The 22681-nt window shown below is 53.3% G+C and overlaps 10 protein-coding genes and 1 non-coding gene across 11 annotated transcripts; 6 read left to right on the top strand and 5 right to left on the bottom strand.

Moving 5' to 3' along the window:
- The first annotated feature begins 38 nt into the window (after positions 1–38).
- BZA70DRAFT_297322 (STAG domain-containing protein) lies at positions 39–4046 on the top strand. The gene is made up of 6 exons (XM_064914561.1): positions 39–429; positions 491–781; positions 847–959; positions 1016–1111; positions 1164–2333; positions 2393–4046. The coding sequence occupies exons 1-6, from the start codon at positions 195–197 to the stop codon at positions 3890–3892; spliced, it is 3405 nt and encodes a 1134-aa protein (XP_064766191.1). The 5' UTR covers positions 39–194; the 3' UTR covers positions 3893–4046.
- Positions 4047–5324, bottom strand: BZA70DRAFT_284000 (uncharacterized protein; the record flags this gene model as incomplete). The annotated part of the gene is made up of 2 exons (XM_064913535.1): positions 5090–5324; positions 4047–4987 (listed from the first exon to the last, which is right to left on the bottom strand). The coding sequence occupies exons 1-2, from the start codon at positions 5116–5118 to the stop codon at positions 4048–4050; spliced, it is 969 nt and encodes a 322-aa protein (XP_064766190.1). The 5' UTR covers positions 5119–5324.
- A 315-nt stretch (positions 5325–5639) lies between these two features.
- BZA70DRAFT_t88 lies at positions 5640–5711 on the top strand. Its single transcript has one exon. It is a non-coding gene; the product is annotated as a tRNA-Pro (tRNA).
- Positions 5712–6411: 700 nt separating this feature from the next.
- BZA70DRAFT_241610 (uncharacterized protein) lies at positions 6412–7776 on the bottom strand (the record flags this gene model as incomplete). The annotated part of the gene is made up of 3 exons (XM_064910536.1): positions 6412–6942; positions 7195–7416; positions 7471–7776. The coding sequence occupies 3 exons, from the start codon at positions 7774–7776 to the stop codon at positions 6412–6414; spliced, it is 1059 nt and encodes a 352-aa protein (XP_064766189.1).
- Positions 7777–8065: 289 nt separating this feature from the next.
- On the top strand, positions 8066–8898 carry BZA70DRAFT_283995 (RNA polymerase II subunit A C-terminal domain phosphatase SSU72). The gene has a single exon (XM_064913534.1). The coding sequence runs from the start codon at positions 8190–8192 to the stop codon at positions 8781–8783; it is 594 nt and encodes a 197-aa protein (XP_064766188.1). The 5' UTR covers positions 8066–8189; the 3' UTR covers positions 8784–8898.
- A 567-nt stretch (positions 8899–9465) lies between these two features.
- On the bottom strand, positions 9466–13299 carry BZA70DRAFT_283993 (pyruvate carboxylase). The gene is made up of 3 exons (XM_064913533.1): positions 12976–13299; positions 12160–12916; positions 9466–12104 (listed from the first exon to the last, which is right to left on the bottom strand). The coding sequence occupies exons 1-3, from the start codon at positions 13028–13030 to the stop codon at positions 9527–9529; spliced, it is 3390 nt and encodes a 1129-aa protein (XP_064766187.1). The 5' UTR covers positions 13031–13299; the 3' UTR covers positions 9466–9526.
- BZA70DRAFT_83295 (uncharacterized protein) lies at positions 13002–14690 on the top strand. Its single transcript, XM_064915451.1, has 2 exons — positions 13002–13477; positions 13864–14690. Exons 1-2 carry the CDS (start codon positions 13194–13196, stop codon positions 14270–14272), a joined length of 693 nt encoding a protein of 230 aa, XP_064766186.1. The 5' UTR covers positions 13002–13193; the 3' UTR covers positions 14273–14690.
- On the top strand, positions 14691–16418 carry BZA70DRAFT_83296 (uncharacterized protein). Its single transcript, XM_064915452.1, has one exon. It carries the CDS (start codon positions 15109–15111, stop codon positions 16090–16092), a length of 984 nt encoding a protein of 327 aa, XP_064766185.1. The 5' UTR covers positions 14691–15108; the 3' UTR covers positions 16093–16418.
- BZA70DRAFT_83178 (uncharacterized protein) lies at positions 16419–19509 on the top strand. The gene is made up of 2 exons (XM_064915450.1): positions 16419–18155; positions 18211–19509. Exons 1-2 carry the CDS (start codon positions 16745–16747, stop codon positions 19314–19316), a joined length of 2517 nt encoding a protein of 838 aa, XP_064766184.1. The 5' UTR covers positions 16419–16744; the 3' UTR covers positions 19317–19509.
- On the bottom strand, positions 19455–21176 carry BZA70DRAFT_283987 (ubiquinol-cytochrome c reductase iron-sulfur subunit mitochondrial precursor). The gene is made up of 3 exons (XM_064913532.1): positions 20745–21176; positions 20081–20587; positions 19455–20001 (listed from the first exon to the last, which is right to left on the bottom strand). Exons 1-3 carry the CDS (start codon positions 20842–20844, stop codon positions 19913–19915), a joined length of 696 nt encoding a protein of 231 aa, XP_064766183.1. The 5' UTR covers positions 20845–21176; the 3' UTR covers positions 19455–19912.
- On the bottom strand, positions 21177–22517 carry BZA70DRAFT_283986 (uncharacterized protein). The gene is made up of 4 exons (XM_064913531.1): positions 22006–22517; positions 21851–21935; positions 21747–21788; positions 21177–21690 (listed from the first exon to the last, which is right to left on the bottom strand). Exons 1-4 carry the CDS (start codon positions 22387–22389, stop codon positions 21302–21304), a joined length of 900 nt encoding a protein of 299 aa, XP_064766182.1. The 5' UTR covers positions 22390–22517; the 3' UTR covers positions 21177–21301.
- Positions 22518–22681: the final 164 nt, after the last annotated feature.

Raw genomic sequence — 22681 nt, 5'->3', positions numbered from 1 at the left:
GTCCTCTGAACGCGTAGGAAACGCGCCTGGGGGGTTGTCTTTCTGATCTGTTGTTTCCCATCGTAGCACGCACGAGGATCTACAGCAAGAAGACAGGACGAGCGACTAAGCTTACTTGCATAGTCTTTTGTTTGAGTTTTTTACTTGATATATCTTATCTGAGTTGTTGATCGAAATTACGAAATATCGAGCAGATGCCGTCAAGAACTGAGGGAACGCGAAGGTCGACACGCACGCGCGGAGCGGGTTTGAAATCCGCAGAGACGGTCGTGGCGAGTGACGACTCTTCAGACGAGGAGATGCGCGATGTGAATGAGGATGAGGAGAGTGGGTCTGCTAGCGAGGGAGAAGAGGTCGCGACGAGGAGAACGCGTCGTCGTAAGTCTAGCGCGGCGGAGTCGTCTGTTTCGTCGAAGAAGTCGGCGGCGAGTATGTATTTCTGGTGTTTGGAGAGTGTGTATTGGGATAGAGACTAATTGTGTTGTGATAGAGCGGAAACGGGCTGCTGCTGTGGAGGAAGCCGAAGAAATTGAAGAGGACGGGTCCGGGGAGGAAGATGAGGATCCTGAAGAAGAAGAAATAGACGAAGAAGAGGAAGAGGAGGAGGAGGAAGAAGAAGAAGAGGAGGAAGATTTTCAACCTCAGCGCCGGGGACGAGGTCGTCCGCCGAAGAACGCGTCTTCAAAGCCAGCGGCGCCCAAGAACTCGCGTAAGAAAGCACGGGTTAGCACAGCCAGCCAGCCCAGCTCTCCTAGCTCAGGCCATGAGAACGCGTTGTTTGGTAGGTTTGCAGATTAGAAGTTAGGCGTGCGGTTGAGTGTTGATGCTGATTTGTTTTTCATGCAGAGGCGATTAAGGATCCGAATACAGCTGTGGGCGAGACAGCGTACGATTGGGTGCAGAGTTACGAGACTAACAAAGTCGAGGCTCTGAAGGAGATTGTCAATTTCATCCTGCGTGTATGTATTCATTAGATGTCGATCGTTATGAATGTAGGACGTACTGACGAATGCAGTGCTGCGGTTGCGACGCGTCGATCACGGCTTACGACGTCGAAGACCAAGACTCTGCGACTCAGACGCTCGCGCAGATTCAAGAAGTCTTTGGAAAGGTGTGTATTTACTGTATACCAACAAGTCACTGATGCTAACCTAGCGCGATAGAAACCGGTTGCCGATTATCCGCTCTCGTCGAAGAAACCCGAGTTCAAGAAATTCAGATCGAGTCTCGTCAAGTTCTTTGGCGAGCTTGTTGAGAAGAGTGCCGATCGTGAGGTGCTGTACGACGACGACTCGCTCATGGAAAGTCTGCAGATCTGGATCGCGGCAATGTCTAGCTCGACTCTTCGCTCATTCAGACATACGTCTACCACGATCGGTCTAAGCATGCTTTCACGCCTGTGCTCGATTGCGGCGAGTATCGCAAAGACGACTGGAAACTCAGCCAAGCTTCTCGAACGCGAAAAGGCAAAGCCAAAGCCCGCGAAAGCCAAGCTCGATAAACTGCAGGCGACTGTAGATGACTATGCGCAAAAGAACGAGGTCATCGACGGCTTGATCCGCGACATGTTCGCGACGATCTTTGTGCACCGATACCGCGATATCGATCCCAAGATCAGAACCGAGTGCATGCGCGAGCTCGGCAAGTGGATGGAAACCTTCCCGGACGTGTTTTTCGAGGGCCAGTATCTGCGCTACATGGGCTGGATGCTTTCGGACGCCAACGGCGGCACGCGGCACGAAGTCATTCGTAATCTCACAAAGCTGTACAAGGATAACTACTACATCGGCGGCCTCCGCCAGTTCACCGAGAGATTCCGTCCTCGTCTGGTCGAGATTGCGACGCACGACGTCGAGCATTCCGTCCGGATCGCGGCGATCGAGCTCTTGGACGTCATCCGGGCGGTCGGATTCCTAGAGCAGGAAGATATTGACGAGGTCTGCGGTCTTCTTTTTGATATCAATCCCCGTGTACGCAGGGCAGTCGTGCCGTTCTTCTTGGCGAATGTCAAAGAAGTTGTCTCTGAGCGCCTGGCCAGCATCGGCGACATCAAAAAGATCCGCGCGTACCTCGCCGGCGAGCTCGAGAGTGACTTCGAGGAGGATGATGAGGAAGACGACGAGGAAGACGGGAAACCGAGCGGAGCGAGAGAGATTCAAAAGTCTTGGTTTAGTCTGAAGGTCATTGCCGAGACTCTGCAGTCTTACAGCGAGTCCGAGAACGTCGGCGATCCGCTCTCCGTGTCGAAATGGGAGACGTTGATTAACGGGAAATCAGAGTCGAGATTGTCAGTAGCCTCTCGATCGCTCTGGGAGTCTTTGAATTCGTTGCCGGTGAGTCGCACTTTGTTCATTCTGCACTTTTAAGCAAATTCTAACTCTAGCTTCTATAGGAATGGACGGAAGTTATCAAGTACGCGCTATTCGACACCTCTGTCCGTGAGACCGACGACGACGACTCGATCGGCACCAAAATCAAGCGCGAGCTAGCGCTCAGCTCTGCGCAGGAGTACGTCGTGCTCGAGATGGCTATCGGCGCCGTGCAAGCCGCGCTTGCGTCCGCGCGGACCGCGACGGCGGGTACGGCGGAGAAGAAGCGCGGGAGGAGAATGAATGTGGAGGAGAAGGAGAACTCTGTGAAGAAGATCTCGGACGAGCTTGTGCCGATGATTTCACGGATTTTGAAAAAGTTTTCGGCGGATCCGGATTCAGCGGGGGATATCATGCGTCTTCATAATTGCATCGACTTGCAGAGTTACCAGGTCATGCGACAGAAGCAGGTGTATGAGGATACCTTGAGCGAGTTTTGCAAGCTATTTATGACGTTTGACAGCTCTTCGCTTGTGCGAGAGTTTATCGGCACGATCATCAACGGCCAGAAGAACGAGTACCTGTCCGACACGGTCGAGTCACGAACCCGAGACCTGGTGGACGAGCTCTGCGACGGGTTCCGCAGCGCGACAAAGATCTACGGCGATCTTGCGACGGACTCGATTGGAAATGAAGAATGGCCTGCGATTGCAAAGGTGCTGGGGAGACTTATGCATCTTGCGGCGGCGGTCAATGTGACTGAGGCATTGCAATATAAGCCCCGCGAGGCGGATAAGACGATGCTTGATCTTCTCATTGCGCTGGCTCAGCGGGGTGATAAGGTTGAGTCGACGCAGGAGACAGAGGTGGTTATGGCTGCTGTGTCTACGCTTCGGTATTTTGTCCTGTGGAAGACGCAGCACGCCATGCTTATGCATTCCGCCGTCTCTCTCCGCGACTTTGAGACGGCCTACGACGACATCGTATCAGTCTACGAGCGCATCATCCTCTCTGACGCGCCTCAGGAGCTCGGTCAATCCACGGTGCTGTGTCTGGTCGATATTCTCTCGGCCGTGGGCGTGATGCTGAAGAGGGAGGGGTTCAGTGTCGGTCTGGAGACGAGGATGTCGAGTGTTGCGCAGAAGGCGACGATGAAGATGTTTTTGGCGCGCGAGAAGGCGCTTGCGAAGGTGGCGAAGGTGAAGGTGCAGAAAAGTAGCGTGCTGCAGTCGCTTGATAAGATCATGGCGGATGCAGAGTCTGCTAAAGTAACCGATGAGCAAGAGCAGGAAGACGTCTCCGACCTCAGCGAAGCCGACTCCGAGCCTGAAGCAGACGAGAACAACTCCGACGATGAGAACGACTCCGAAGCCGAAGCAGACCAAGCGGACGTGACGAGCAAAGTGTCGGAAAAAATCGAGACCGAGATCAAGTTGTGCGAGATTGGCGGGCGCGTGGTGCGCGGGATCTTGACGGGCACGATCGATAGGAAGTACGCGCGGCGGGTCGCGTTGAATGCGAAGCCGCTGGGGCCTGCGTTTGTGAAGATTGTGGGCGAGCTTGCGCCTGTGTTGAAGATGTAGCGGTTGTGCAAGAAGATGATGTAGTGTGGGGTGGGGTGTGTTGCAGTGCGGTGTATAGTAGGCTCGCGTGTGTGTTTATGGATTATTGTTTGTTTGTTTAGTGGTTGATTGCAGTAATGATATAATAGCGTACAATAAAATGCTCTCTACACAACTCACTCCTCCTCCTCCTCCTGCACCTCACTCTTCTTACTCTTCCACTGCTTCCTCTCCACCATCGCGCGATACTTCCCAATAACCATCTCCCTCTCAGCCTCCAACACCAACCTCTCCGCCAACGACCCCGCTTTCTTCGGCACGCTCAGCAATTTCTTCGACGGCACTTTCAACACCGGCGGCGCCTCCGCGACTTCCCCGAACTTGGGCAAATTCGATTTCCGCAGCTTCAGCCACGGATCAGGCGACGACGAGCGTTTATTTTTCAGGTCCTGGTATCGTTGCTCTTCTTTCTCTTCGTCGCTGTAATCCTCGCCGTCGTCAGTCAACACTTCTTCCGGATCCCCCTTCTTGGTCTTCCGACGAACCGGCTTCTGCCCGTTTTTCTCGGCAATCTCCTGCTTCTTCAACCGCCGCACAGCAGCAGCAGACGGCACGCCTGACTTTGCTTTAATCACAGGCAAAGCGTCGTCCACGCGTCGCGAAAACTCGGAAAACGTCTCGCCGGGGAGCATCTTAAACTGCTTCCTCCGCTCATGTGCTTCCTTTGCGCGGTCTTTCTCGCGACGCTCGGATTCTTCGCGTTTTTTCTTCTCGAGACGTTGTTTTTTGAGCTCTTTTTTCTCCGCGTCTGTTAATTGCGGTTTCTTCTCGCTGCTGTTGTTGGTGGTAGCAGTGGTAGCAGTGGTACTCTTCCCCATCCTACTCATCAACATCAAAAAATCCCTAGGCGTATTCCCACCAACCTCCTCCCTCTTCCGTTTCTTCTTTGCTTTCGGCTTCGGCTTCGATATCCTTCCCGCTGCTCCCGATCCCGATCCCGCTGTGCTCTTATCACTCGCATCATCTGCCTTATCGCCCGCTTTCAACTTTGCTCGTAATGTCTTTTTGTCAATCGGAGGGGGTGAATGCTGGCGCGTTCGTTTGCGGCCTTTGGGACTAGATGGATGCGTGGTGATTGTTAGATGAGATCGACTTTTTTCTCTTCTTCGTCTCCTCTCCTCGTCACGAATAAATCAAGCAAAGATTGAGAGTATATACCCTTTAGATTTAAACTTCTTCATCGACATCTTCAAATCTCCTAGTTGCAACCTGCGTGTAGTAAAAAATGCGACGTGAACGTGGGATCAACGAAATTCTCTCAAAATAATAAAAAAATCTGTGAGCGTTGGGAGTTTTGGGAGCTTTTCACGTTAGGTACAAAATTTCTTTGTATAATATCCACGAGTTTGATCAACTCGAAAGTGTAGGATAAGAAGATGGGGGAGGTGGAGGATTGTATTTTTAATATTTTAAGAAGCTGATTCAAAAATAAAATATAGCCTAATTTATTCTACTTTGAAATCTGATTTAGCTGGCCGCATGCGACTCCAGAATCAAATTATAACCACCCATCTCTCTTCTCAACGAACCATTCACACCCATCCACCTCACCCCATACCCCTCTGAAAACCCTCCTCAACTACCCACACAACCTCCCCTCCCTTCTCTCCTCCCCCCTCCTTCCTCTCCCCTCACAAACGCAAAGAGAAAGTTAAGAGTGAGTGGTTTATAACGTCAAAACGCAACTTTTTTTTCTATGGAAACGTATGGCCGTGTGGTCTAGTAGTATGATACTCGCTTTGGGTGCGAGTGGTCCTGGGTTCAATTCCCAGCTCGGCCCGTTTTCATTTTTGCATTTTTTTTTCTCTTTGCTGCTTCTTCTTCTCCTTTTTATATTCTCTTCTTATTTTTTTGTCTACTGGGTTGCGGTATGTTATTATTGCTGTGGGGTTTGTTGATAGGTGGAGAAGGAGGAGGGGGAGGTGGAGGAGGAGGTGGATCTATATATTCACGACAAAACACGCGCATGAAGCAAAACCATTCAACAACACAAACAAATGCCATACCTATTCAACTAGTTACTTGTTTCATTTACATAAACAACCCTCATCAAATAACTAAATAACTAAATAACTAAATAACTAAATAACTAAGTAACTAAATGAATAAGCAGATAGATAAATATATGAATAAAAATCAAGAATCCAGCATTCACCGACTTCAACGCGATCAGCAAATCGAAAGGAAGAAAGAAAGAGGGAGGGATAATGCAACTGGAGGAGAAGGTAGATGATCTAAGAAGGAAGAAGGAAGAAGGAAGAAGGAAGAAGGAAGAAGGAAGAAGGAAGAAAAAGACAAAGAACCCATAGACCAAAAACGCACGGCGGAACGAAAAGAGATTGATAGATAGATACATGAATGATTTGTAACAAGAAAACAACGTGGACTGTGGGAAAAGGAGAAGATAGCGATGCGTGGTGATCTAAATCACATCTCGAGGAGGTATAATACAGCAATAAACTCGTCTAAAGCAAAAGAAATCAATGCACGCCGATAACAGACAGCTCTAAAGTCCACATCCGGCGAACGTGCACCTTGACTTCAACCTCAGGATCAAACCCCTCGATCCCCTTCAAGCAAATCCGATCCCACCAACACTTGCGCGCCGGCTTGCGCCAAAACAAAAGCAGTTTCTGCGCCATCGGGTTTATCGTCACCGAACTCGGATCCGCAGCGTCTCCTGCAGCAGCAGCGGAGGCGGGCTCGGTGGCTTGCAGACGCACGAGCGCGAGCGAGCTGATTACCGTCTTACTCGGCTCGCGCTCGCGGTGGCCCCATTCGTCTGCGATATCGAAGCCCGACGCGCAGAGCATCTCGAGCAGATGCTTCTCGGCCGATCCCGCGGCTTTGAGGTGGTCCGGTGTTTCGCCGTGGGGTAAGTGGTCCTGGTCAGGGAGGTCGTCGGAGGATACTGCGCGCGCGCGTTTGAGGGCGGAGAAGATGCCGCGTTCGGCGAGCAGGCGTTTGCTGACGCCGAGTTTTAGAGAGACCATGTCTGCGTAGTTTGGCGGCTCGTGCACGTACTGGTCTTTCAGCGCGGGATCGTACGGGTCCGGGAGCACGACGGGCCTGTTTTCGATACGACTGTAGACGGAGGACGAGCGGTCGCGTGCTCGCTCGCTTTCAGGATGGCGGTGCAGCATTCGCGAGAGCCGTTTGCTGACGTTACTTCCCGCTGCCGCGACGGACGATGCAGCAGCGGTAGCCACCGAGGCGGGATAGGAGGACGAGGCGGGGACGTCAGCTTCGTCTTTTGCCTCGACGTATGGTTTGTGGGCGATTGTGGGCGGGGGAACGACATAGAAATCTAGGTCTTCTTGGAGGATTATGACGGCCGGGCGGGCGGCGAGGATGGCGGCGGGGGAGGTGGTGTTGACTTCGGGGGAGCGAGGGGAGCCTGGTGGGGAGGTGGTGGGGGATGATGGTATGCTTGTGGCGATGCCGCGGAAGGTATCGAGCACGTACTGCAGACATAGAGGGGAGAACTAGAGTGTGTTAGTATACTGGCAGCCGAACATTGAAAAGAAAGAAGGACAGACATCGACGGTAATGACATCCGTGCCAGTTATAGAAGTGACCATGTTCCCCTGTCCATCGATAAACACGCCATTGGGAAACAAGCAAAGCAGCACGCTCTCCGGCAACGCCATCAACTCCTCGCGCATCATATTAAACTTATGCCCCCGCAAATTTAGCGTAATGGCCGAGTCGCCAGCACTGCCAGCCTGGAGCTGGTCGTGCGAGAAGAGCGCCCCGCCAGAGTGGGCAGAGACCTGGGTGATGACGGAGTGCGACGCCGAGGCTACGGCCGCAGCAGCGGCGGCATCGCCGCCAAAAGTGGACATGTTGCCAAACCGAGCGAGGTCAGGAAGGGACGGGAGCGGCGTGTACGGAGGAGGCGGGACGTCGTCTTCTGGTGGGGCGAAGGGCGGCAGGTGTTTCGACGTGGTGGTGGTTCGCGCGGTCGCCTTGCTACCACAGCTCTGCGCTGGGCAGCTGATAGATAAGTCTGATAAACAAAGGATTACTCCAAAACTGAGAAGCAGGGAGTTTATGCTGAAGCAGCAGCGAGCAGGACGAGAGGCGATGTTGATTGCTCAGCTTGTTGACAATGCGACGTTCTGAGCCTCGTGGAGTTGGGAGGCGACCCTCGGACCCACGCAGGGTTTGACCCTAATCCACTCCACGCGAACACATCGCAGAATCAGACATCGCGTTGTAAAAATCAGCAACAACATTACAGCAGCAGCAGCACAGCATGTCGGAGCTAAAGTTCTGCACCGTCTGCGCTTCCAACCAGAACCGCTCGATGGAAGCCCACAAAGTGCTGCAGTCGGCAGGCTACAACGTGTCGTCCTACGGTACCGGATCGGCGGTGCGTCTGCCAGGCCCAAGCATCGACCGGCCGAATATATTCACGTTCGGCACGCCCTACGAGGATATCTACCAAGACCTGATGTCGAAAGACCAGAGACTATATACAGCGAACGGAGTGCTGGCGATGATTGACCGGAACCGGCACGTGAAGACGGCGCCGGAGCGGTGGCAGGAGCAGAAGAACGTGTTTGACGTGGTGATTACGTGCGAAGAGCGGTGCTTCGACGCGGTGTGCGACGACCTGCTGAACCGGGGCGAGAACCTGAACAAGGCCGCGCATGTGGTCAACGTCGATATCAAGGATAACGTCGAGGAGGCGGCGCTGGGCGGGCAGGCGATTCTGGGGTTGGCGGATAAGCTGAGCGCGGCGAGTAGGGCGGGCGAGGACGTGGATGAGGTGATTATGGACGTGCTGGCGGAGTGGCAGGAGGAGTTTCCGAGGTTTCCTGCGCTGCATGCGGTGTGTTATTTCTGATATCTAGATATAGATATATCTGGATGTTGCATGATGTTTAGATTGTAGAGTAGGGCATTTTCGGCGTTGGATGTATATATGATATAGCAACAAAAGTATTGTTAATAGTTTATCAAAGCATCTTAATCCATAAACAATACACAAGCTCGAAGCGGTGGCTATGAATGGCAGCTGGCCTGGCTGTTACCCCGGATTCGGGCTATGCTCGGCACCTTCCTGCACCATATACCCGGGTCTCTTCAGTCTGACTACTTCTACTGCAATACACCATCATCAACACAACAAATACACAGAGAGATATCTGCTGTAGTTCACGAGATCAACTGCGATCAGGTAGTCGAGAGAGCGTCAAGTAGACCGACGACCGCGTAGATCCCCCGGCGTCCTCCTCCTCCTCCTCCCCTCCTCGGCCTTTGCTCCTACCCCGTCTCGATGTGTTCTGTTCCCGGCCCTGTGTCGAGCGAGTCGACATCCTCATCCCAATCGGATACAGGCACTTCTGCCGACGGGCGATGGACCATAAAACCAAGAACCGCACCGGACTGACTATCTCTGCGCTCACCTGGTCTCGCGCGGATGCCTGGTTCCCGACTCCTCCTTCTATCCGCTCTTCTTCTTCCCATCCACCTCGGCTACTGACGGCTTCACTTCTTCTACCTGTCTGTTATGCTAGATTACTGACTGAACATGTAAATATGATATGTAACTAAATTACTAACTAACTAAAACAACTAAACACAGCACTACTCAGCCTTCGCAATCGTGCAAATCAAATCAGATCCATCAACAGAATCCCCCTCCCGCACGCAAATCTCGCTCACCTTACCCGACGCCTGCGCGGAAATCACCATCTCCATCTTCATCGCGCTCAGCACCGCAATCGGATCTCCCTTCTTCACAAGCGACCCGTCCTTCACCCGCACCTCAATCACAACGCCCGCCATCGGCGCGCCCACGTGCGACGGGTTGACCGGGTCCGCCTTACGCCGCGAGACCGCTTCCACCGACGAGTTCTTGTCGTCGACAGTCACCTGTCTGATCTCGCCGTTGAGCTCGAAAAACACCTCGCGCTGGCCGGTGTGCGCTGAAAGCGGGCCGATCGCAAGCAACTTCATAATCAGAATCTTGCCCTGCTCAATCTCAACGCTAAACTCCTCGTTGATCTCCGGCTTGCCCAAAAAGTACTTGGTCGGCAGCACCGACAGATCGCCAAACTTCTGCACAAAGTCCTGGTAGTCCTCAAACACCTTCGGGTACATCACGTACGACGCAACATCGCTCTCGCGCATCTTGCCGTACTTGCCCTCCAGCATCTTGCGCACCGCCGCAAAGTCAACCGGCGGCAACGTCTTGCCCGGCCGCTCCGTCAGCTTCTCGCGACGGCCACGCAGCGCGTTCGTGCGCAGCGGCTCCGGGAATCCGCCGTACGGCTGCCCGATCATGCCCTGCAAGAAATCAAGCACAGAGTCCGGAAAGTCCAAGCTCGCGGCGCGCTCCTCCACATCCTTCGCCGACAACTTGTTTGACACCATAAACTGCGCAAGATCTCCCACAACCTTCGACGTAGGCGTCACCTTCACGATATCGCCCAGCAACTTGTTGGCCTCCACGTACGCGTGCTTGGTCTCCTGCCACTGCGTACCCAGACCCAGCTGCTGCGCCTGGAACAACAAGTTCGTAAGCTGTCCGCCCGGAATCTCGTGGCTGTACACCTCCGGATCGGGGCCCTTGAGATCGGCCTCAAAGACAGAGTACAGCAGACGCATCTGCGCCCAGTACCCGTCAATCTCCCGGACATGGTCGACGTTCAAGCCGGTGTCGATCGTGCCCTCGAGCGTCGCAAGCAGCGCGCTGATCGACGGCTGCGAAGTCATGCCCGACATCGAGTTCGTCGCAACATCCACAACGTCCGCGCCCGCCTCCGCAGCAGCCGCCATCGACGCAACTCCGGTGCCCGCAGAGTCGTGCGTGTGCACATGGATCGGCAAGTCGGGGTACTTCTCGCGCACCGCGCCAATCAAAAGCGTCGCCGCCTTGGGCTTCATCGTGCCCGCCATATCCTTGATTCCAAGAATATGCGTGCCCATCTCCACAATCTTGTCCACAACCTCGAGGTAGTACGCCAAGTTGTACTTCTTGGCCGGGTTCAACATGTCGCCCGAGTAGCACACCGTAGCCTCAATAATACCCCCCGCTTTACGCACAGCGTCAACACCCACCTTGAGCTGGTCGAGATCGTTGAGCGCGTCAAACACTCTAAAGATATCAACTCCCGCCTTCTTGGCCTGCTCGCAGAAATGATCAATCGCGTTATCCGGAAGCGACGAGTACGCGACTCCGTTCGCGCCACGCAGCAGCATCTGAAACGGAATGTTCGGCACAAGCTTGCGCAGCTTGCGCAGACGGTCCCACGGATCCTCGTACAGGAACCGCATCGCGACATCAAACGTAGCTCCACCCCAGCACTCGAGCGCGAACGCGTTCGAGTACGCGTACGAGGTCGGCAGCGCCACGTTCGCAAAGTCGACAGTCCGCACTCGCGTCGCCAGAAGCGACTGGTGCGCGTCGCGCCACGTCGTGTCCATGATCAACGTGCCCTTGTACGCGCGCACCGCCTTTGCAAACGCGTCCGCGCCCTTCTCGACATAGATGTTGCGCCATCCCTCCGTGCACGGGAACGACACATCCAACGGTGCATCGGTGCCGTCCTTCAGGATCGGGAGCACAACAGGCGACTTGAGCTTGGGCTCGCCGATCTGGCCCTTGATCGAACTGCCGTTGACAGCAAGATCTCCGAGGTACGCGAGAAGCTTCTGCGCACGGTTCTGTGAAATCATCATGTCAAACAGCTCAGGCGTGTCATCGATAAAAGTGGTCCAGCAAGTGCCCTTGATAAAAGTCTCGTGCGTGAGCAGAGCGAGCAAGAACGGGATGTTGGTCTTGACACCGCGGATACGGAACTCGATCAACGCACGGATCATCTTACGACGAGCAATCTCGTACGTCGAGCCAGAGCAGGTGCACTTGACCAGCATCGAATCGTAATGAGGCGAGATGATCGCGCCCGCGAATCCGTTTCCACCATCGAGACGGACGCCGTTTCCGCCGGAGGACCGGTAGACCTCGATCTTGCCGGTATCCGGCTGGAAGTTCTTGGTCGGGTCCTCGGTCGTGATTCGGCACTGGATGGCAAAGCCACGGTAGGTGATGCGGTCCTGAGTCAGACCAAGCTGGGCCAAAGTAGCACCAGCCGCGATCTGGATCTGCGCGGCAACAATGTCGATTCCAGTGATTTCCTCAGTGATGGTATGCTCGACTTGGCTGTATATACTGTTAGAAAAAGTCACTATAATTTATTAGAATAAGAGACACTCACATTCTCGGGTTGATTTCGATAAAGTAGTGACGGTTCTGGGCATCGACCAAGAACTCGGCAGTACCGGCGTTACGGTACTTGACCGAGGCAGCAAGACGGACGGCATCTTTAAGGATAGCGTCACGGACAGACTTTGGCAAGTCCTTTGCGGGCGCGATCTCGACGACTTTCTGGTGACGACGCTGGACGGAGCAGTCGCGCTCAAAGAAGTGGACGACGTTGCCCTCGGAGTCACCGAGCAATTGGACTTCGATATGCTTGGGCTTGTCGAGGAAGCGCTCGATGAAGACGGTGCCGTTGCCAAAGGCGGACTTTGCCTCGGACGAAGCTCGCAGGAAGGCGTCCTCGATGTTGTCACCTTCGCGGACGACACGCATGCCGCGACCGCCGCCGCCAAAGGCAGCCTTGACGATGACGGGGTAGCCGTACTCTTTGACAAAGGCGACGGCCTCCTCGACATTCTCGATCGGACCGGGCGTGCCGGGGACGACGGGGACGTTGTTTTGGATAGCGATCGTGCGGGCGGAAACCTTATCACCGAGGGCGTCGATGACGGTGTGGGGAGGGCCGACCCAGGCGATGCCGGCCTCTTCGACCTTGCGGGCGAACTCTGCGTTTTCGGAGAGGAAGCCGTAGCCGGGGTGGATCATGTTGACGTTGTGCTGCTTTGCGATCTTGATGATTTCGTCGATCTGCAGGTAGGCCTGGACGGGGGTGTACTGGCCGCGCTTGCCGATAACGTAGGCTTCGTCGGCCTCTGCGGGATGTTAGAGAGGATATGAAGAGGGAGGGAAGAAGAGATATAAGAGGACGTACTCTGTCTGTGCATGGAGAGACGATCTTCGTAGGAGAAGATGGCGACGGTCTGCATGGAGAGCTCGTGGGCGGTGCGAAAGATTCGGATAGCTGGAGGAGGTTAGAGAGGTGAGGGGAGGTGGATCGAGGAGGGACAATGACGTACGAATTTCACCGCGGTTGGCGACTGTGGAGAAGACATGTTAGAGAGATGATGGAGATGAAGAGAAGGATGATTGATGGAGAGAGGAGGAGGAGGAGGAGGAGGGGAGAGGAGGAGGAGGAAGAAGAGAGAAGGAAAAAAAAAGCACGAAGCACTAACCGAGGATCTTGTTCATGGATCCCAAGACGGAGGTCTGCTCACGCATGCGCTGCATGGTGGAGAGAGTGGATGTATCGGCCGCGTTTGCGTATTCCTCAAGAGCGCTCATGGTGAGAGTGATGAGAGAGTGAAGGAGGAAGAGGAGGAGGAGGAGAGACAAAGAGAAAGTGAGGTGACGAGCGAGCGTGGGCGCATTAAAGCGCGAGGGCCGAGTCGAGCGATGACGAGGATGTAAGACTCAGGGGCCTGTGTCGACGAGCAAGAGAGTCGAATTGGCCCTAACCCAATGCAGAATCGCAGGCAAAACTTTTGAAGCGCAGACGAGGCCGACGACACGCCGAGTTTCCCCACCCCCACTCGGTCACTACTGTGAAGGAGTGAAGAGTGGAGTAATAGTGATTGTAGAAGAAGAGAAGAAGAGAAGAAGAGAAGAAGAGAAGAAGAGAAGAAGAGAAGAAGAGAAGAAGAGAAGAAGATGTACTCAGCAGACAATACTTGTCAGTACTTATTCAACAGTGTTCTCTTCCTCAGCATTCAGATACAGACAGAAGACAGAAGACACACAAAGAAGACAAAGACAGTGAAAGACAAGGGCGCCCACCCACTCTGCCCTCACTCTGCTCCCCTCACTCAGTTCCCCTCAACAGCTCTGCCCTCCACCTTCTCCACCGTCTGAGTGCCGACAGACACCGGCTTCTTCTTATCTCTCAGTCAATATCTCACCTTCTCTTGGCCACTCAACCAGCCTTGTCACTTCGATTCTGCTGTAGTCTGCTCCATAGCAAGCAGTACTCTCAGCGCTGTGTGCTGTGCTGTGCTGTGCTGAGACATGGCTGTGTACTCTATCTTCTGCGTCTGACTGTGTGCAGTGTGAAGATTGCTGTTGTGTATAGCCTGACAGTAGCATGCAGAGGTATAGATGATAGATATCGAACAGACGATTCACTGAGTGCAGTGTCTTTCCTCGGTGTACTCTCTTCTAGGAACTGCTGTTGACTGCTGTTGACTGCTGTTGACTGCTGTTGACTGTTGCTGAACTGCTGCTTCTTATCATATCAGATCTCATGTTGTTAACAACAACCTCACCCACATACATCCACTCCATACCCAAGTCATCTCAAACAACACACATAAAAGCACAGAAACAGAAACAGAAAGAGCACAGAAGAAAACGAATTTTCACTCGTCGCCGACCTACGCGAGTTGGGGTCTGCCGAATGATGGAATCGGGTAATTGCGGGGATCCCTCGCGCCTTCCGAGCTCCGACGGAAGCTGACTCTGTTCTTACTCTTGTTAATCGTGTGGTGTTAGTAATGCTCTTCTCTGCTTTCTCTCTCTACTCTACCTACTCTACTCTACCTACTCTGAACAGCTAACTATAGAGGAAAAGTAGACAAGTAATCCAGTAAACTATTCACTCGGACTGCCTTCTTGCCTGCTTGTCTACTTGTATCTGCTTATCGTTGGATGCTGTTCACAGTTCACTAGTATCAACACCACCACACCACCACCTAAACCAACCCACTATTAATAACTTTTACTACATCTATCTTCTTATAATACAAGTTAAACATCTACAACTCATCTACTAATCCTACAACACCACCTACAATATCGTCTTCATCTCAGTACAGGTGGCACTGCCACACCGCCACAGTGGCTATACAGTCTACCTCGGCTCTCTCTCTGCCTCGTCTTCCATCTACGCCCCGCACCCTGATTACTCAACCCATCTGCTCCCATTTCGAGCAAATATCCTTCCACCCTCCTTCACCACCTCTCACCCAGTCTCTCTCAGTCTCACCGCACTGAACCACTCCTCTCCCACACGATGGACGCATCATGCGGCCCGTCAACGCCCCTCACCGCGCTGCAGAAGCACGCCGGCGCCGATAGATCCCTCCAGCAAGACCGGTTCGGCTCCTCCTCCTCCTCCTCTTCCGCCGCCGGCTTCAGATCCAGAGATCAGCAGCATGACGGACAAGCACACGCCCTCGACGCGCAGTTTTCGTCCTTTGTCGCGCAACAGGGGGGCAACCCCGACCTCGTAGCTAGGGAGTTTTCGCATTTGTCGATAGCCCAGCAGCAGCAGCAGCAGCAGCAGCGACATCTACAAGCAATCTTCGAGCAAGAACAAGCGCAGTTTCATCATCAGCAGCAGCAGCACCCACAGCAGAGCATGGAGTCATGGCATCAGGACTTTATGCAGTTCCTCGAGCAGCCGGCGCCAGCACTTTCCCAGCAGCAGCCGATAATGTCGTCGCAGCAGCAGCCGATGACGACTCCGACTCCCTACATGCCTACATTCTCGGCCATGCCTACCACCGGCATGTACAACAACTTTGCATACAACAACACCGAACAAGCCTACGAACCCGCGCATCTACAACAACAGCAACAAAAAGTATTCGACGACGCATTCGACCAGATCGAACAAGAAACCGCCACCACCACTTCTTCACAAACAGTCCAAGACGAGCCCGTCCAAACCGCAAAGCCAGAAGTCGACGACGACGACGACGGGTTATCCGCAGTAGCCGGCGACCTACTCCAATCCCTGCGCGACAACCAGTCCCAGAAATTCAAAGAAAGCACATTCCTCGCGCTGATGCGGCGATTGCGCGACAAAGAGGTCGTCGTGCAGGGCAACAAGATGGTCGAGTCGATAGCAGATCCCGCTGCTGCGAACGAGAAGATGGGGATGGAGGGGATGGAGGCGGGGGCGGATTATATGCCGTTTAGTGCCGCGGAGGAGACGGGGCGGGAGGCGGGGGCGCAGGGGTTTCGTCGTGGAGCCTGGGAAGAGTCGTTTTAGTTGCTTTTTGCATTACTGAAGGCATTCAATGACATGATATCACAATGACATACTATCATCATCTAGTCTGTCATGATCTGGTTGTTGCAACGGACTCAAAACAGAGATTTATCATCATCACCATTTACCATCATCTTGAGGAAGTCAGCAGCCGCGCGGTAGCAAGTCTGGTATGTCAGACGGCTAGCACCACCGTCGCCACGACGCTGCTGTACTTACTTATATAAAGAGTAGATTAGTGTAGAAGTGAGTTAGTGATGAGTTATTCTATATCGACGACTATATATACAAAACACACAGAACAAGAGCAAGAGACAAAGAGGGTTCAGAGATTCGGCTAGATCGCGCCTAGCGCCGGGGCCACTGCCAGCGATCAGCTCGGGGATTAGCCGGGGATGATACATCACATTCCCTCCTCCTTCTCTGCTCTCTTTCTATCCCTGTTCTACTCACATCCAGACTCACGTCCAGGATCAGCATCATCTGAGGGCGGCTGACCGAGTGCTCCTCGGGAGTCCCGTTCTTCTTCAACAATGTCGCTATCGTCTATCTTGAAAGCGGCTGATGAGGGCTCACGATATCGTTCCACCTCGTATATAATACATCCCTGCCCCTCCCCCTCCTCCCCCTCCTTCTCCACCTCATCATCACCATGAGCGACGTGCAATCCCCCACCAGTCTCGCCTACGCGAAGTCCTTCGAGATCAAAAAGCTAGACGACGATGCCCTACGCGTCCCCCTCGCCCACTACAAATCCGCCTTCTTCACCCTCCCCTCAGACTCCACCGTCTCCACCACAACCACAACCACCTCCACCGCCGCACACCTAAAAACCCAACTCTTCTCTCTCTGGCAAACCCACACCCCCGTCGTCAGCCTCAACGTATCCCGCCTCAAGAACGCAAAGTCCCGCGAACAGTACGCCCGCATCCTCGCGCAAAGCCTACCGCTTGACAAAGACGCGATCGAGCAGCAAAACCTCTCGCTCAAAGTGAAAAACAACCCGCTGCTGGTGACGCTCAAGCAAGTGTTTGCGAACCTCTGGTACGCGGCCAATCTCGGGCGCAACCTCGTCGATGGCGCGGAGATCACGCAGACGATGGAGGACGTCACGACTGGGACTTGGAAAGAGCCTGATCTGGACCCGGAGAATGATACAAGCAGCACGAACGTCAAGGTCGCGCATATCGGCTGGATCGCGTTGTTTTGGCCGATCTTCCTGGTGGGCTATATCCTCGTCTACGGGACTATCTCGGCCGTGCAGCTGCTCTATGTGTTTTTGCATCCGGCTGTGAAGAAGAAAGTCGCAAAGCAGCTGTGGGCGGATATCAAGAGCACAGACGAGCTGGACAATTTCTATTACAAGAAGGCTGCTGATAAAGACAGCGAGACAAGCAAGGCGTTGAGGGAGGCTGTTGACAAGTACTTTGATAAGATTAGGGCGATTATCAATTATAAGAGCCCAACCAGTACCGACGAGGGAAGCGACGATACTCTCACCGCCAACACGACGGCCTCTACTTCCACGACGGCCTCCACCACCACCCCCACCCCCGACTTCTCCTTCAACCCCGATCCGCTAAACTCGACCTCGCCCGCCGCAAACGACCTGCTGAAATGGAACCTGACCGCCGCGGACTTCAAGGGTCTTTACAAGCTCACCGACGACGAGAAGAAGAAAGTTCGTGAGGAGATTGACTTGATTCAAAGGATCTTTTTGAATTCGCAAAAGGTGAGGTTTAGTCAGATTAGAGATCGCTGGGCGATGCTGGGGTTGGGTAATACCCCTGCCGATGGTGACGCTACTACTGCTGAGAAATACTACACGACTTATCATATGCTCGTGCATGATGATTCAATCTCGGGCTGGCTTGCCAAATTTGCGGATCAGAAGACTGCCAACTTTGCGGATGGGAAGACTGCACCAAAAGCTGCAAGCATGAATGCGCCTTCCCCCACCTCTACTATTCACTCGTCTGCATCGAAAACCGGGAGTACTGGTGCGCCTTCCTCCCCCAGCAGTGGGGATACCGTCGGCAGCAACACGATCGCTGATATTAGCAGTAAGTCCCTATATACCTGAATCTACTGAATGATTGCTGACTGACATTTGATCAGAGGTCGAGAAAGGACTGGGCACCCAGCCAGGAGATTTGAGCGCCGACGAAGGGCAATCTGATTCCACCCGCGGAAGCGCTGCAGCTGATACTCTCGTAACGACTACTACCCCTGTCGCTGATCCAGCGGCTTCCGCCCCCGACATTGCTTTGGCTGGTCTGGTCTGCCGAATCGCATTCAACAGCCTGACAGCCGTGAAAAAGATCCCCACGACCCAAGATAGCGCCGCCCCCTCGAGCGTGCCCCTCGCCGCCCCCACGCGGACGATCCACAAGACCCTCTTCTCGAACGGCGACATCGACGAATTCCTCGCGACCACGATCCCCAACTTCATCACCCCGCTGAGCATAGCCTGGGGCGCGAGCAGCACGATTCTCGGCTACGTCAAGAGCTCGGCGTACTCCGCCGAGGCCAAGACGCGCGCGGGCTACTTCTTCTCCGCGCTCTCGCTCTACTCGACCTTCATCGTGCAGATCGGGTTCGCGTACACGCACACGCTCGTGTTTGGCGACAACTTCAAGTCGACCGGGTATATCCCCACGCTGAGCAAGAACGTGAGCAGCACGAACTGGTACGTGTTTGACACGTACTATACCTACCTCAGGCGGCAGCGCAACTTGCTCGCGGCCGCGCTCGAGAAGGCGGATACGGACCTCGTGTTTGATGACGACTCGGGGTTCACGGACGCGAACAGCAAGATCACGCTTGCGCTGACGACCGTCGTGTGTTCTTCAATCTCCGACATCGTGCTCGAGTCGATCGCCTACCCAATCACCTCCTCCTCCTCCTCTACTACAAGCACAACGCAACAAGACCTAATCTACCTCGTCCCGGGCGACACCGACTTCATCGTCAAAAAGCTCGCAGACAAGAACCAATTCGGCCTCTCGCTGCTTTCCGTCCTGCGGTTTTTCTCGCTGCAGTGGGTTGGCTATGCTGATACTAGCGTCCACCAGTTTACGCACTTTGAGGTCGACAAGGTGTCGACGAAGAGTGAGGTGGCGAAGGAGAAAATGTTGGATGGGCAGTGGGTTTATGTTAATTGCAGGGCGAGTGCGAGTGCGAGTGCGAGTGCTCAGACTGCTTCTGCTCAGATTGCTGCATGAGCTTTCGTCTGCTGGTTTTTGAGACTGCCTTGTTTGTCGAATGTTGATGCGATTGTTCATTGTTGTTTCTAGCGTGAGATATGTAGGCAGTAACGTCTTGTGTGGCTGTAGTTTGGATAGTTTGTTGAATTTTGTAATGTAATAGTAATAGTAATAGTAATAGTAATAGTAATAGTAATAGTAATAGTAATAGTAATAGTAATAGTAATAGTAATAGTAATAGTAATAGTAATAGTAATAGTAATAGTAATAGTAATAGTAATATACAATCACAATCTCTACCGTGTACAGATATACGAATCTTCAGACTTACCAAAAGACACCCCCCATCTACAGCTATCCAAGCGGTATCCGACACACGAAGATAGCAAATCTACGCACGGCCAGAAGATATAAGAAATGTACATATATTCACAAATATACATGCATCGTAAATGAGAAATTATGATTAATGACAACTAAACTAACTAACACACAAAGCACGTTTATATCGTATTTTTTTGTCCAATTTATATATGAAAATGAAAAGGGAGAAAACTAGAAATTGAAAGGAAGAAAGGGAATTGAAATAGAAGAGATGAGAAGATGAAGAGGGTTTAACCGATGGTGAGCTTGTCCTCGGCCGAGAATTCGTATTCGGGGATCTCGAGGTTGAGAGGGGCGGGACCCTTTCTGATACGGCCGGCTGGGGGAGAGTTAGTAGTTGAAGAGTGAGAGATATAGATATCTAGAGAACTAGATGCTAGAGTTGAGGGTGGACTTACAGATATCGTAGTGGGAACCGTGGCAAGGGCAGAACCAACCGCCAAACTCGCCCGACTCACCGATAGGCACACAACCCAAGTGAGTGCAAACGCCGAGCATGATAAGCCACTCGGGCTTCTTCACACGGTCCGCGTCGTTCTGGGGATCGCGGAGGGACGCGACGTTGACGGCGTTCGCCTCTGCGATCTCGTGCGAGGTGCGGTGGCGGATGAAGACGGGCTTGCCGCGCCACTTGATGATGACGTTCTTGCCCTCGGGGATCGACGAGAGATCGACCTCGACCTTTGCGAGCGCGAGGACGTCGGCGGAGGCGGACATGTTTGACAAAAAGTCCTGGACGGTGGCCTTTGCGCCGGCGGCGGAGAGAAGGCCCAGGGAGCCAATCATGAAGTATGAGTACACGCGCGAGGTGTCGTCGCCCTTGCCTTTCTTGAGGTAATGGCTAAAGTCGGGGACCTTGTATGTGTTGTCGGTGGTGTAGAAGTTGGACGCGTACCGCTTCTGGTCTGTGAAGAGTTAGTGTGTGCTGTAGTTATTGTCAACAGTCCTCCAGTATTATTCCAACTACAAACTAATCACTTCTCCAAACATCATAACCACTTTCCGAAAAACGACTTCCCCCGAGGACTTGATCACTACCACCCAAAGCAACAAAAAACATACCAAAGACAGCCGCGGATCCGAGAGGCTTAGCAACGGCCGAGCACTTGACGCTCGCCGCCAGCTGGCTCTGAGTAGACCGGATAATAGCACGGGAAGCCATTTTCTAACTTATAAGAGATTGTGTGGGTTTTGATTGGATTGGAATATTCTGTCGCGGTCGAGATAAGTCGTGGACAGGAAGTTGAGAGAGAAGTGAGCAGAACCCGAGCACGGAAAAACTGGAAATCTGCTGATGAGGAGAGGAGATGCTGAGAATGGGCTTATATGTCTGTGTAAAAGCTTTGCTTCTGAGCAATTCAAGCAACAGACAGACAATAAGAAGATGAATAAGAGAAGAAAGAAAGAGTCGGGTGTTGAATTCGACGGACAAAAGGTTTCTGTTCTGCTCCTCCGACCGCCCATCCTCGCCGCTTCGACCGCCGCTGGTCGCAAACCCGTTTCTCGCGGCGCTGATTGGCCGCCCGCTGAGTCCCCTTAATTTACTCAAACCACCTAGTTTACATTAACGAGGGGTTTGTTCTTATACTCTCTTCTTACTACAGCTATTCTATTGACTACTAGTTATCCAACTCCATCTCCTCCACAGGCGCATGCATCCCCGCGTCGCTCCTCTCGCCCGTAGCCGTAGACCTCTCCTCCTCGACCTCCGTCCCGTTCTCATCCTCCTCCTCCTCCGTCTCCTGCGAATAATCAAGCATAACCATACTCGGCCCGCCCGGCGCCCGCTGCTGCTGCTGGCGGGGCAGCACAACGCTCATCGGCTCTGCTCCTGTTGGGGTTTCGAGCACGGGGATTTTTAAAAGGGTTTGCTGGCTTTTGCCCGCGGGTTTGGCGGTGCCGCTGGTTGAGGATGCGGAGTGGGAGGGGTAGCCTTGGCCGTCGACTTCGGCGCGCGCACGGCGGTCTTTGAGGACTTTCTGCAGGGGTACTGTTCGCGGGATCACATCTGTGCAAGTCATTAGCTATCTTCTTTTCGAGAAGAGAAGGGAATGGTGACCGTACCTGACAGGAACTCGAGTTCATCAAGTTTATGTACCGCGGACGCTAAACATTCATAGAAATCAGTCGCCTGCCCTTTCCACTTAACACAGAAGACAAACGCGTACCTAAGTCTTTGTAGTGTAAAGTCTTGCGCTTATCGCTCTTTGACATTTGTAAACTCTTCTCGCAGAGATATTGGATGAACATCTCCTACACCGTCAACCGTCAGCCATCTCCACCCCGAGCACGCGTCCTGCGCAACATAGAAACACAGACATACCGTAGCAACCGTCACCGCAAACGAAGCAGAGTTCGAACACGCCCTCACGTCCTCGTCAAGCTTTATAATCTTCTTCACCCTCGCAAGCGGTAACGTCGTCTGTCCCGTCGGCCCGTCATCTTCCTCATTTGTCGTCGTCGGCGTCGATCTCGGCTTTCCCGCGTCGTCTTTCTTCCTCGACGAGGATTTCGAGCCGGTGGCGGATGACGGCGTGCTGGTGAGTGAGGACTTCTTCTTACGGCCGCCGGATATAGACCCGCGCGTACCGTTAAACGGACCTGTGCTACTCGTCGCTGGCGCGGGCGTATGCAGTGTCTCCTCGGCGCGGTCGTCGTCGTCGATCTCAATCGGTTCGCCCGCGTGTCTTGACTCTGGTGTTTCCATATCTTTTATACAAGAAAGATGTGTTAGGACGCGACAAGCGAGTGTGGGATGCTGGGTGCGGAGGAGGGCGCGTGTGATGGAACTGGAAGTGGGAGGTTTTCTCGATCGAGGAGAACGCGTGTTTGAGCTCCCTTGCTTGCGCACGCCGCATCTGAAGCGGAGCATCACTCTTTCTCGGTTTTCCCATTCAACTCAACAACTTTTCCTTTGAGAATATAGAGATATAATCGATGGGATGTAATGGAATTATTTTTGCGAGCTTTGTTGCTGTGGAAGAATATCGGGGTTGGAT

Source organism: Myxozyma melibiosi, assembly GCF_037950935.1.
Source record: "Myxozyma melibiosi strain Phaff 52-87 chromosome Unknown BZA70scaffold_13, whole genome shotgun sequence".
Taxonomy (NCBI): domain Eukaryota; kingdom Fungi; phylum Ascomycota; class Lipomycetes; order Lipomycetales; family Lipomycetaceae; genus Myxozyma; species Myxozyma melibiosi.
Note: the sequence above shows the minus strand (reverse complement) of the source record. Positions and strands in the feature narration are given on the sequence as shown.

What these genes read in the sequence shown, in the direction of transcription:
- BZA70DRAFT_297322 (XM_064914561.1), top strand. Translation starts at nt 195, where the DNA reads ATGCCGTCAAGAACTGAGGGAACGCGAAGGTCGACACGCACGCGCGGA. An exon ending in GTCGAAGAAGTCGGCGGCGA is followed by an intron (nt 430 to 490) that starts GTATGTATTTCT and finishes GTGTTGTGATAG; the next exon opens with AGCGGAAACGGGCTGCTGCT. An exon ending in TTGTCAATTTCATCCTGCGT is followed by an intron (nt 960 to 1,015) that starts GTATGTATTCAT and finishes TGACGAATGCAG; the next exon opens with TGCTGCGGTTGCGACGCGTC.
- BZA70DRAFT_283995 (XM_064913534.1), top strand. Translation starts at nt 8,190, where the DNA reads ATGTCGGAGCTAAAGTTCTGCACCGTCTGCGCTTCCAACCAGAACCGC.
- BZA70DRAFT_283993 (XM_064913533.1), bottom strand. Translation starts at nt 13,030, where the DNA reads ATGCAGACCGTCGCCATCTTCTCCTACGAAGATCGTCTCTCCATGCAC. An exon ending in TCTCTCCATGCACAGACAGA is followed by an intron (nt 12,917 to 12,975) that starts GTACGTCCTCTT and finishes AACATCCCGCAG; the next exon opens with AGGCCGACGAAGCCTACGTT. An exon ending in ATCGAAATCAACCCGAGAAT is followed by an intron (nt 12,105 to 12,159) that starts GTGAGTGTCTCT and finishes CAGTATATACAG; the next exon opens with CCAAGTCGAGCATACCATCA.
- BZA70DRAFT_83295 (XM_064915451.1), top strand. Translation starts at nt 13,194, where the DNA reads ATGGAGAGAGGAGGAGGAGGAGGAGGAGGGGAGAGGAGGAGGAGGAAG. An exon ending in GAGCGTGGGCGCATTAAAGC is followed by an intron (nt 13,478 to 13,863) that starts GCGAGGGCCGAG and finishes AGACAGTGAAAG; the next exon opens with ACAAGGGCGCCCACCCACTC.
- BZA70DRAFT_83296 (XM_064915452.1), top strand. Translation starts at nt 15,109, where the DNA reads ATGGACGCATCATGCGGCCCGTCAACGCCCCTCACCGCGCTGCAGAAG.
- BZA70DRAFT_83178 (XM_064915450.1), top strand. Translation starts at nt 16,745, where the DNA reads ATGAGCGACGTGCAATCCCCCACCAGTCTCGCCTACGCGAAGTCCTTC. An exon ending in CACGATCGCTGATATTAGCA is followed by an intron (nt 18,156 to 18,210) that starts GTAAGTCCCTAT and finishes ACATTTGATCAG; the next exon opens with AGGTCGAGAAAGGACTGGGC.
- BZA70DRAFT_283987 (XM_064913532.1), bottom strand. Translation starts at nt 20,844, where the DNA reads ATGGCTTCCCGTGCTATTATCCGGTCTACTCAGAGCCAGCTGGCGGCG. An exon ending in CGGATCCGCGGCTGTCTTTG is followed by an intron (nt 20,588 to 20,744) that starts GTATGTTTTTTG and finishes AACTCTTCACAG; the next exon opens with ACCAGAAGCGGTACGCGTCC. An exon ending in CGGTTCCCACTACGATATCT is followed by an intron (nt 20,002 to 20,080) that starts GTAAGTCCACCC and finishes ACTCTCCCCCAG; the next exon opens with CCGGCCGTATCAGAAAGGGT.
- BZA70DRAFT_283986 (XM_064913531.1), bottom strand. Translation starts at nt 22,389, where the DNA reads ATGGAAACACCAGAGTCAAGACACGCGGGCGAACCGATTGAGATCGAC. An exon ending in TTGCGGTGACGGTTGCTACG is followed by an intron (nt 21,936 to 22,005) that starts GTATGTCTGTGT and finishes TTGACGGTGTAG; the next exon opens with GAGATGTTCATCCAATATCT. An exon ending in TGAACTCGAGTTCCTGTCAG is followed by an intron (nt 21,691 to 21,746) that starts GTACGGTCACCA and finishes TGACTTGCACAG; the next exon opens with ATGTGATCCCGCGAACAGTA.